The 12,251-nt window shown below is 40.9% G+C and overlaps 1 protein-coding gene across 1 annotated transcript in view; it reads left to right on the top strand.

The window, feature by feature from the left end:
- The window catches only part of Clspn (claspin), a 36,966-nt gene that overhangs the window by 7,110 nt on the left and 17,605 nt on the right, over nucleotides 1-12,251 (top strand). The window contains exons 4-9 of the mRNA XM_042684665.1: nucleotides 3,168-3,329; nucleotides 6,220-6,291; nucleotides 6,861-6,933; nucleotides 8,381-8,489; nucleotides 8,818-9,389; nucleotides 11,375-11,566. Of these exons, the coding sequence (XP_042540599.1) occupies nucleotides 3,168-3,329; nucleotides 6,220-6,291; nucleotides 6,861-6,933; nucleotides 8,381-8,489; nucleotides 8,818-9,389; nucleotides 11,375-11,566 (1,180 nt within the window). The remainder of the gene's footprint in view (nucleotides 1-3,167; nucleotides 3,330-6,219; nucleotides 6,292-6,860; nucleotides 6,934-8,380; nucleotides 8,490-8,817; nucleotides 9,390-11,374; nucleotides 11,567-12,251) is intronic.

Genomic DNA, 12,251 nt, shown 5'->3' with positions numbered 1-12,251 from the left:
CTAATCTCAGCATTCTAAGTGGCTAAGATTACAGGTTTGAACACCCATACTTGGTTGCCATACTTTATCTACTTATAGAAGTATAATTTAAAGAATGATTTGTGCTAGGCATCAGTGGCTGACACCTATAATCCTAGCTACTCAGGAAGCTGAGATTTGAGGGTCATGGTTCAAAGCTAGCCTGGTCAGGAAAGTCCATGAGACTCTCTTATCTCCAATTAACTACCAGAAAACTGGAGTGGAGCTGTGGCTCAAGTGGTAGAATGCTCGCCTTGAGCTGAAGAGCTCAGGGCCAGAGTTCAAGCCACACGACCAACAAAAAAATAAAAAAATTAAAAAGAATTGCCTTTCTCAGGTAGATTTGTGTTTTAGAAAAAGGGCTTTTAGGGTTTTTTGTTTTGTTTTTTGTTTTTGAGATATCAGGGCTTGCTTGAATTTGGGCCTCATGCTAGCTTGGCTCACTTATTCAGCTAGCAGTCTACCATTTTAGTCACACCTCCAGCTCTGCTTTGTGCTGGTTATTTTGGATATGAAGTCTTTTAGACTACTCTTGTTCTGGCTTCAAATCTTGATTTTCTAGATCTCAGCCTTCTTTTTTTTTATTGTGAAAATACTGTACAGAGGGGTTACAATTACATGGGCAAGATAATGAGTACATTTCTTATCAAGCATTGTAAGATCTCAGCCTTCTGAATAGCTAGCCTTCAGTTGTTATGAGTCACTAATGCTAACAGTTCTTTGAGGTTGTTTCTATATTCCAAATAGTTTTGAAGTAATAGCTTGGTGTAGAATAATGGGTAAGTAATTTACAGTGTACTGGTCTTATGTGGCATTGTGAATATACAGAAAACACTTTAATGGGCTTTTAGTATACTTGGTGAATGCCTGGTGTAATATTTGCTGCTTCTGATATGATGGAAATTAACTTTAACCTGGTGCCAGTCCCTCACGCCTGTAATCCTAGCTACTCATGAGGCTGAGAGCTGAGGATCACAGTTCAAAGCCAGCCTGAACAGAAAAGTCCCCATGAGAACCTTATCTCCAGTTAACCACTCAAAAACTGGAAGCAGCACTGTGGCTCAAAGTGGTAGAATGTTAGTCTTGAACAAAAGAGCTCCCAGGCCCTGAGTTCAAGACCCACAACCAACAAAAAACAAAGAAAAAGAAACAACTTTAAAATTAACTAGTTGCTCATACCTATAATCTAGCTATGTAGGAAGCTGCGATTTAAGGATCTCGAGTTTAATGCCAGACTACACAAAAACTCTACGCTTGGGTGCTGTCCCTCAGCTCTTCAGCTCAAGGCAAGCGCTCTATCGCTTGAGCCACAGCACCACTTCCGGTTTTCTAATGATTTATTGAAGATAAGAATCTAACAGGCTTTCCTGCCTGGGCTGGCTTTGAACTGCGATCCTCAGATCTCAGCCTCCTGAGTAGCTAGGATTACAGGCGAGAGCTACCACTGGCGCCCAGCTCCTTGAAACTCTTATCTCCACTTAATGAGCAAAAAGCTGGAAATGGACATATATATGGCTTAAATAGTGGAGCACCAACTATGAGTGAAAATGCCAAACTACAGTATAGGCCCTGAAATCAAGCCCCAATACTGGAACACAGAAAGGAAGGAACTTTGTTTTTTGGGGTTTTTTTGGGTCTGGTCGTGAAGCCTGAACTCTGGGCCTGGGCACTGTCCCTCAGCTCTTCAGCTCAAGGCTAGCGCTCTGCCACTTGAGCCCCAGCGCCACTTCCGCTTTTTTCTTTTTGCTTATGTGGTGTTGAGGAATTGAACCCAGGGCCTCAGGCATGCAAGGCAAGCGCTCTACCACTGAGCTACCTTCTCAGCCCCAAGGAAGGAACTTTGAAAGGAGGATTTTTTTTTTAAAGCAGGAAAGGAGTTGGAGGCATGGAGGTGTGGCTAAGTTGGTAGAGAGCTAGCCAATGAGCAAAAGGGGCCGTAGGTATGCAGTTCAAGTCCAAGCCTCGGACCTAGGGAAAAAAAAGAAGCAGGAAAAAATTTATTTCTTACTTTAAAACATACTGGTAAGACAAGGGGAACCAAGCATTTTCAGCTTTGTCTGTATGGATACTGACAAGAGTTCTAGAATTATATAGAAGAAAAATGTATGTGTAGTTAAGCAATTGTGGTTAAGCCACAGTCTGAGTGACTTTATCTCAGGTCTTGTTCTATGAAATTCTGCTGCCTCTAGGAAAACCAGTGTTGCTTGAGGGGGTGATCCAGTTCCTTCTCATCATAAGATGATTGCTCTGGCTTAGACTGGCTTAGAGGGGTAGTCCCATCATGGTATTATCTGCCCACAAGGCAGATGCCACTGTGGCTGCCCCTGTGCTTCTAGCATAGCTATTGTGTGTATGTGTATGAGGGGGGAGTTCCAAACTAGCTCCTTTTTTTTTTTTTCTTGCTTATGTGGTGCTGAGGAATCGAACCCAGGGCCTCAGGCATGCAAGGCAAGTGCTCTACCACTGAGCCACTTTCCCAGCCCAAACCAGCTCTTTACTAGAGACTCTGATGCCTACCATCTGCCTTTTCCTGAGGAATGCTGGACCTAGTGTGAAAGAGGAATTTCAGTGCAAACATCAATCAAAAATTTGTCTGCTAGCTTGAGAAATCATACTCGTTTAAAATTTTATGACTAGTATTTAGCTGAAAATTTTTACTTATTTTTTTGTCGATCTTGGGGCTTGGACTTTGGTCCTGCACACTGTCCCTGAGCTTCTTTTGCTAAAGGGAAGCACTCTACTACTTGAGCCATAGTGCCATGTCTAGTTTGTTTTGAGTAGTTTATTGGGGATAAGAGTCTCACAGAATTTCTTGCCCAGGCTGGCTTCAAACGGCGATCCTCAGATCAGACCCCTGAGTGGTTAGCATTTCCCCCGAGTGGTTAGGATTTCAGGCGTGAGCCACCAGTGCCCGGCTGTTAGCTGACTTAATTTTTAAAAATTATTTCCTGCTCTGGGGAATTATGTAAAAATTCAGCTTGATTTTCAAAGAATAACTGGGTTAGAACTCTGCAAGAATGTTCTAAATGCCATATATTTGTCTGTTAATGAATGATGGGCTTTTTCTTGCCTAATCTAAATTGCTACATAATGTGAAATGTTAGTCTTTAAAATGATTGGATTGTGCTTTTTCTTTATATATTGTCTAGGAAAATGATGTGGAACAGCCATTTAATGACAGTGGCTGTCTTCTTGCGGATAAAGACCTTTTTGAAACTGGTTTGGAAGAGGAAAATAACTCACTATTGGAAGATGAAGAATCATTAGAATCAATAAGGGCAGCTGTGAAAAACAAAGTAAAAAATTACAAGGCAAGTCAAGCTCGATGACATTAAGAGCTAAACAACTAACGCAACTTTATGGTTTATTTATTTATTTATTATGTCAGCCATGGGGCTTGAACTCTGGGCCTGGGTGCTGTCCCTCAGCTCTTCAGCTCAAGGCTAGCACTCTACCACTTGAGCCACAGTGCCAATTCTGGTTTTCTGAGTGGTTTATTGGAGATCAGAGTCTCACGGACATTCTTGCCCAGGCTGGCTCTTGCCCGGGCTGGCTTTGAACTGTGATCCTCAGATCTTAGCCTCCTGAGTAGCTAGGATTATAGGCATGAGCCACCGACGCCTGGCTTATGGTTTGTTTTATTGACTGTTGCAACCTTAATTTTTTTATTTGTATTGTTTATTTTATTTATTTATTTATTTTTGTCGGTCGTTGGGCTTGAACTCTGGACTCTGGACAGCTTGAACACTGTCCCTGTGCTCTTCAGCTCATGGCCGAGCGCCCTACCACTTGAGCCACAGCACCACTTCTGGTTTTCTAGTGGTTTATTGGAGACAAGAGTCTCGCGGTCTTTAATGCCTGGGCTGGCTTTGAACCGGGACCCTCAGTTCTCAGCTTCCTGAGTAGCTAGGATTTTAGGCATGAGCCACTGGCACCCGGTGCAACCTTAATTTTTTTAACTGAAAAAAAATAAGCTATACATTGATTGATTTAAGTTTTTCAGCTGTTAGTTTTGGAAACTTGCAGTACAAGTGATAGATATGTTAACTTCATTAAAACTAGTGCTTTATTGTTGCTCTTTTAGGAACGTTGGTAGGGTGGGAGTAAGATACTTTATGTTGTGGTGAGAAGCAGGTAAATAATGAGACAGAGATGTAAACCCTATAGAGTTTTATAGGAAGAGTGTTAAAGAATGGAGGGGTCGAAATAAATCCACAGGCCTACAGCCAGCTGATATATAGTGGAAGAAACACAGCCTCTTCAACCGCTGGTGCTGTGAAAACTGGACGGCCATATGCAGAAAACTAAAAGTGGACCTCAGCCTATCACCATGCACCAACATCAACTCAAAATGGATTAAAGACCTTAACATTAAACCTGAATCTCTGAAACTACTGCAGGACAGAGTAGGAGAGACACTTGAACTAATAGGCACAGGAAGGAACTTCCTGAACAGAGTCCCAGGGTCACAACAAGTTGGAGAGAGACTCGACAAATGGGACTACCTTAAAATAAAAAGCTTCTGCACAGCTAAATCTATAGCAACCAAGCTAGAAAGACAACCAACTAATTGGGAAAAAATATTTACCAGCAATATATCAGACAAGGGGTTAACATCCTGTATATACAGGGAACTCAAGAAACTAATCCCTCCCAAACCTAACAAACCAATTACTAAATGGGCAAGGGAACTAAAGAGGGACTTCTCAAATGAAGAAATAAAAATGGCAAAGAAACACATGAGGAAATGTTCATCATCCCTGGTGGTGAAGGAAATGCAAATAAAGACAACCCTGAGATACCACCTTACCCCAGTCAGAATGTCCCACATCCACAAATCAGCCAACGACAAATGCTGGAGGGGATGTGGAGAAAGAGGAACCCTATTACACTGCTGGTGGGAATGTACACTTATACAACCACTTTGGAAAGCAGTCTGGAGAGTCCTTAGAAAGCTAAAGATTGACCTCCCTTACAACCCAGTCATACCACTTCTAGGCATCTACCCTGAACAACAGGAACCAATATACAAGGACACGTGCACCTCCATGTTTATTGCAGCACTGTTCACAATAGCTAGGATATGGAAACAACCCAGGTGCCCCACCACAGATGAATGGATCCAAAAATTGTGGTATCTATACACAATGGAATATTATGCAGCCATTAGAAATGACAAAATAATGGCATTTGCAGGGGAATGGATGGAGCTAGAAGGAATCATGTTGAGGGAGGTAAGCCAAGAGCGAAGAGACAAACGGTACATGGTCTCCCTGATAAGTGGATGCTAAATCCAAAATGTTAGATGATACGACAAAACTAACAGGACTTAAGAAACAAAGAACTCCCATTCATCTGGTCGAACCACTACTAAATATCCCCATGCTGCTGATCACATGTATGGTGTATAACATGTGAGCACCATTACATGTTATAGACTGATAGAAAATTTGCTCCAGGAAAGTTAGAATGAACTTGTGACTTTAAATGAGCATGATTATTCCACAATACTGTGAAATTCGGGAAATTATGTAATCACTTAATCACAATCAAAAAAAAAAAAAAAAAAAAAGAACTTCGGCGAAGGTAGGGAGGGAAGGGATGGTAGGGGGAAAACAATGGAGGCGGTAACAATGTTCAATAGGAAGTGTACTCATTACCTCACTCATGTAACTGTAACCCTCTGTATAGTATCTTTACAATAAAAAAAAAAAAAAGAATGGAGGGGTCCTAGAAATCATTGTCCCTCCTTAGAGAAATACATAATCAGAAACAAGAAATGAGAGTCCAAATTCTATTTGAAATTCCATCTTAATTTTTTCCCTAAGTGTCAGATAGTATGATGGGTATCTAAAAATTTCAATTAGTAATTGACAATGTCCAATTTATTAGTAAGATAGTTTGATGTTCTAAGAAGCCTACTTTTATTTAAGTTTATTATTTATTTATTTATTTATTTTTGGGTCCGGTTGTGGGGCCTGAACTCTGGGCCTGGGCGCTGTCCCTCAGCTCTTCAGCTCAAGGCTAGCACTCTACCACTTGAGCCACAGCACTACTTCCGGCTTTTTTTTCTTTTTTTGCTTATGTGGTGCTGAGGAATTGAACCCAGGGCCTCAGGCATGCAAGGCAAGCACTCTACCACTGAGCCACCTTCCCAGCCCTAGTTTTTTTTCTTAACAATCAATTTGTAATCTCTTTTAGAAAAAGAAACCATCTGTGGATAGTGGGACCTTTGAAGAAGAAAATGAGTTATCCAAAGGCACTGTGAGGAAGGTAAGGTAGAGCCCAATCCAGTATTTACATTGATCTCTTTTCACAGGAGACTGGGTTTTTAAGAAATAAATATATTTGTTCATCCTGTTTACCTGCTACTTAACATACCTATATTATTTTGTACATAGTAGGAACACAAACTTCATCTGTATTGAATTCATTTTCTTTTTTTCCTTTTTTGTTGGTCGTGGAGCTTGAACTCTAGGCCTGGGAGCTGTCCTTGAGCTCTTCAGCTCAAAGCAAGAGCGCTCTACCACTTGAGCCACAGTGCTACTTCCAGTTTTCTGGTGGTTAATTGCAGATAAGAGTCTCATGGACTTTCCTGCCCAGGCTGGCTTTGAACCATGATCTTCAGATCTTAGCCTCCTGAGTTGCTAGGATTACAGGTGTGATCTACCAATGCCTGCTGAATTCATTTTCTGAGAGTTGTAAATAAATGAGATCCTTAAGCTTATATTTTGTTAAGTAGTGCTTAAGTTTTCTTTTCTTGGAGAAAACCAGCTTTTGAGGGATGAATATCTATCTTTCTGTATTAATATTAATAAATTTTACTCTTTATTTTCTTTAAGGAAAGAAAGGCAGCCAAATTAAGTAAGGAAGCATTAAAAAACCTGCATAGTGAGACTCAACGTCTTATCCGAGGTAATGCACATCAGTACAGTAAACTTTGAGGTGAATCACAATATTTTTTAGTAAGCTGAACTTGGATGTTGACGTTTTTGGTGTTCTGATACCCCTAATATAAGCTCAGATAGTAATAAGGAATTTTAAATTGATCTCGGTAAATAATCATTGTTCCTAAGCTCTTGGAGCATTAATATAAACAAATTGCCAGAGTTCTATGAGAGGTAAAAGGAAATTTATTTATTTATTTATTTATTTATTTATGTCAGTAATGGGGCTTGAACTCAGGGCCTGGGCACTGTCCCAGGCCTTGAGCTCTTTTGGCTCAAGGTGAGATCTCTGCCACTTTGAGCCACAGCTGTACTTCTGGCTTTCTGGTGGTTAATTGGAGATCAGAGTCTCACAGGGACTTTTCTGCCCAGGCTAGCTTTGAACCGTGATCCTTAGATCTCAGTCTCCTGAGTAGCAAGGATACACCAGCCACCAGCACTGGCAAGAGGAAACTTAAAAAAAAAAAATGCTGGTGGATTGATTACATCAGGATGCTTTTAGGAAGTTTCAAATATATAGAATTTTATTTTATTTTATTTTTTATTTTTTTTTGGGTCCAGTCGTGGGGCCTGAACTCTGGGTCTGGGCGCTGTCCCTCAGCTCTTCAGCTTAAGGCTAGCGCTCTACCACTTGAGCCCCAGCGCCACTCCCGGCTTTTTTCTTTTTGATTATGTGGTGCTGAGGAATTGAACCCAGGGCCTCATGCATGCAAGGCAAGCGCTCTACCACTGAGCCACCTTCCCAGCCCCATATATTGAATTTTAGACCCACAAAAATTCAGGTTCAGTAGATTTGAAATGGGATCCACGAATCTATGTTTTTTTTAAAACTTCTGGATTATTTTGATTTTACAGAAAGATTTAAAAGCTACTTTTAGTTGGGTGCCTTGGGTGCCAGTGGCTCATGCCTGTAATCCTAGCTACTCAGGAATCTAACTAAAGTCTGAGGATCACAGTTTGAAGCCACCCTGGGTAGGCTAACTTAATGTCTAATTAACTGCCAAAAAGCCAGACATTGAGCTGTCACTAGCCTTGAGCAAAAAAGCTTATAGATAGGGCCCAGGTCCTGAGTTTAAGCCCTAGGAGAGAGAGACGCACACACACACACATACACCCCCCCCCACACACACACACACACACACACACACAAGCCCTAGGAGATAGAGACACACACACATACACACACACACACACACACAAGCCCTAGGAGATAGAGACACACACACACACACACACACACACACACACAGTGCTCTTCCTCTGAAAGCTCTTTTGTACTTAGCTCTTATGCTTTCTAATGGCAGGACTGGTTTCTTACTGGTACGAGCTTGCTTATATTATCTAGTTAACTGAAAATGAAATGTCATTTCAGAATATACAGTATGTGTATTTATTTGTTTTGTTTGTTTTTTTAGAATCTGCACTTAATCTTCCATATCATATTCCTGAAAATAAAACCATTCATGATTTCTTCAAACGTAAACCCCGGCCTACTTGCCAGGGAAATGCCATGGCACTACTGAAGTAAGAACTTTCTTTCCATGTGATTATAATCTTCATGAGCATTCAGTTTTTTTGTTGTTTTTTTTTTTTTATTTAGAATTTCATTTTATTTAAATGTGTTCTTCATGCTACAATGCAACCCTTTAAAATCAATCAAATACATGACATTAAAATGCTTTCTCAAAATTTACTAATTTGAGCATTCAGTTTTGTAGCGCACGTCTGGCATAAAACATTCAGATTGCTTACTCCCTTAAAAACTTATTGTACTGATTCATTAGGTGGTAAGGGATAAGAATGTTTCACATTTTGGATACTTTTCAACTCTAGTTCACTTCCCTTTCTCTAGATCATCTAAATATCAGTCAAACCATTTCAAAGAAAACATAAGCACTGCAAATACAACTGAGATGAATGGTCACCACCATAGCAAAAATTCTGAGCAGACTACTGGTACAGAATGTGAAACGGAAATTAATATACTTCCTGTGGTTTCACCGGGACTTCAGATAGCTACTGGATCAAATGAGGCTGGCAGTGAGAATCTGGTAAGAAAGGAAGAGCTGGAAATTCAGGCGAATCAAAAGTATTGTGCTGATAGCCTTTCACCTGGAGTCAAGTCAGTATTGCAAGAAGAATCCAGCATCCCCAGGAAAGAGGCCAGTGAGGAGCATCAAACTGGAGGGCTTCTGTTAGGTCATGCCATGGAGGGAGAAGACAGACTGAAAAATACAGAAGTAGATGAGAAAGTGGAAGAATCCCTGAAGAAAACTGAATCATCAGTAGTTGTGCCACCTGAAAAAGTGAGAAAGTTCACTCTTGATAGACTTAAACAACTGGGAATAGATGTTTCCATTAAACCTCGGCTGGGTGCCGATGAAGACTCCTTTGTGATACTTGATGAACCTGAAACCAACAGAGGTAATCCTCTAAATTGTGGGGAATCTTCCTGAGGTGATTTTTTTTGGTAGTGTTTTACTGTTTGTTATAAACCCAAGCTATTGGTAGAGACTTGATATAGTGCAGAGATTTCTCATTTGGAGAAGAGAATGTTAGGAAAAGACTGATTGAGGGAAAGGAAGTGACAGTTGAGTGTATGCAATAAAGAGAAGAGAACCTAGTTGTTCCTATGGATTTTGAGGATAGAATTTTGGGGATCTTTTCTTTAGCTAGTTATGGAATGAAGACACTCTTATTCACTGTTATTCTAGGTCCCTTGTAATCTTCCAACTCAACCATTTCTTTATGCTATTCCCTTTCCACTGCTACCACTTGTAGCTTCTAACTTGACTGAACCACCACAAATAGAAGACATACTTAAAGCTTCTCTCTTTATTTTTTCATTTGTTATGCAAACATGCTGTTCTTTGGAGTTTGGATTTGCTGCTAATAATGTTAGAGACTCTGGACATAAAGATTTCCTTTCAGCTGGGTGCCGGTGGCTCACCCCTGTAATCCTAGCTACTTGGGAGGCTGAGATCTGAAGATTGTGGTTCAAAGCCAGCCTGGGGAAGAAAAAGTCAGTAAGACTCTTATCTCCAATAAACCACTCAGAAAACTGGAAGTGGCACTGGCTCAAGTAGTAGAGCACTCACCTTGAGCTGAAGAGCTGAGGGATAGCACCCAGGCCCAGAGTTCAAGCCCACAACCAACCTTAAAAAAAAAAAAAAGGATTTCCTTTCAGTTCTTTTTCAGCTAAGATCTTCTAGGAACAAATAAAAACATGGGTACTAGTTCCAAAGCTACTAAAGTATAATATGAGTGCATTTTAAAAAATTAACCCAACTTAGAGATCTTAGGTCTTTTATCATAGAAGAGAAAAGGCTACATGACAATATCCAGAGGTATTTTCCCTTAATCCAAAGTAGCTTTTTTTTTTTTGGTCGGTCATGGGGCCTGAACTTGGCCTGAGCACTGTCCCTCAGCTCTTTAGCTCAAGACTAGCGCCCTACCACTTGAGCCAAAACGCCACTTCCAGCTTTTTCTGCTTATGTGGTGCTGAGGAATGGAACCCAGGGCCTCATGCATGCAAGGCAAGCACTCTACCACTGAGCCACCTTCCCAGCCCCCAAAGTAGCCTTTTTTCCTTCCTTTTTTATTGGTTGTTGTTAGTCCTGGAATTTAAACTCAGGGCCTTGGCACTATCTCTGAACTTTTCTTGCTCAAGATTAGCACTCTAGCCAGGCACATCTGTAATCCTAGCTACTCAGAAGGCTGAAATCTGAGGATCATGGTTTAAAGCCAGCCTGGGCAGGAAATTCGGTGAGACTCTTATCTCCAATTAACCACCAGGAAACCAGAAGTGGCACTGTGGCTCAAGTGGTAGAGCACTAGCCTTGAGCTGAAGAGCTGAGGGACAGCTCCCAGGCCCAGAGTTCAAGCCCACAGCCGATTAAAAAAAAAAAGATTAGCACTCTACCACTTTGAACCATAGGTCTACTTCTAGTTTTCTGGAGGTTAACTGGAGCTAAGAGTCTCATGGACTTTCCTGCCCAGGCTGGTTTTGAACTGTGATCCTCAGATCTCAGTCTCTTGAGTAGCTAGTTAGGATTTCGTGCATTAGCCACTGGCGCCTGGAAAAAGTCTGATTTTTGGAACTGGAGGTGTAGCTCAAGTGGTAGAATGCTTGCTAGCCTGAAGCAAAAATGCCCAGGCCCTGAGTTAAAGGCCCAGGTTCAGCACCAAAATAAAGAAAGTCTGATGTTTGAAATATGTTGAAGAATGGTCGCAAATAATTAGTTTGGGTTAAATTATATGAATTTGATAATATATTAGAAATAAAGAGTTCTGTTTTGTTTCTCTGTACTAGGAAACTTAGTTACAATTCTTAACTGTGTTTTGCAAACTTAGTTACAATTCTTAACTGTGTTTTGCAAACTGATAAATTGGTTGGCATTTGGTTTTAGAACTGGAAGCTTTGAAGCAGCGTTTCTGGAAGCATGCTAATCCAGCAGCCAAACCCAGGGCTGGTCAGACAGTGAATGTGAATATCATAGTGAAGGACGTGGGCACTGATGGAAAGGAAGAGCTAAAGGCAGGTATGGTACCTGTGACTTTGGCAGCTGAGAAGCTGGATGGAGTTAGCCACACAAAACCAGGTATTTATTTTTCTGGTTATTGAAGACTATATTAAAAAGTTACAGAATCTTTTTTTCCTCCCTTGGTGATACTACTAGAGTTTGACCTTGGTAGGCATGTGGTCTGCCATTTGAGCCATGCTCCCAGCTTTAGTATTTTTCAGGTTTTAGCTCTTGCCTAGAGTCAGTCTCAGGCTGTTATTCTTCTATTGGTAACTTTTTACATGATTGGAATCATAGGTACACACCCATCTTATTAATTAAAATGAGATCTTACATCTGGCTAATCTTGTAAATTAGTGTCCTTATTTTATACTCAGGGAAACCCATATGAAGAGCAGTTGAGCCAGCTGTTTGAGTTTACACAGCTGCTAAGTGGTGGGACTTAGATACACATTGCTTGCTTGTTGTTTGTTTGTGCCAGTCATGGGCTTAAACTCAGAGCCTGAGTGAGGTCACTGAGCTTTTGTCCTCAAGGCTAGCACTCTACCAGTTGAGCCACAACTTCACCTCTAGCTTTTTAGTAGTTAATTGGAGATGAATCTCATAGACTTTGCTACCGAAACTGGGTTTGAACTATGATCCTCAGCTCTCAACATCCTGAATAACTAGGATTACAGGTAAGAGCCACCAGTGTCCTGCTCATTATTGTTTTCAAAGCTTTTTTTTTGTCAGTCATGGGGCCTGAACTCTGGGCCTGGGCACT

Source organism: Dipodomys spectabilis, unplaced genomic scaffold, assembly GCF_019054845.1.
Source record: "Dipodomys spectabilis isolate Male_0828 unplaced genomic scaffold, ASM1905484v1 ptg000002l, whole genome shotgun sequence".
In the NCBI taxonomy this organism is placed as follows: domain Eukaryota; kingdom Metazoa; phylum Chordata; class Mammalia; order Rodentia; family Heteromyidae; genus Dipodomys; species Dipodomys spectabilis.
This window is presented reverse-complemented; position numbering and strand designations above follow the sequence as displayed.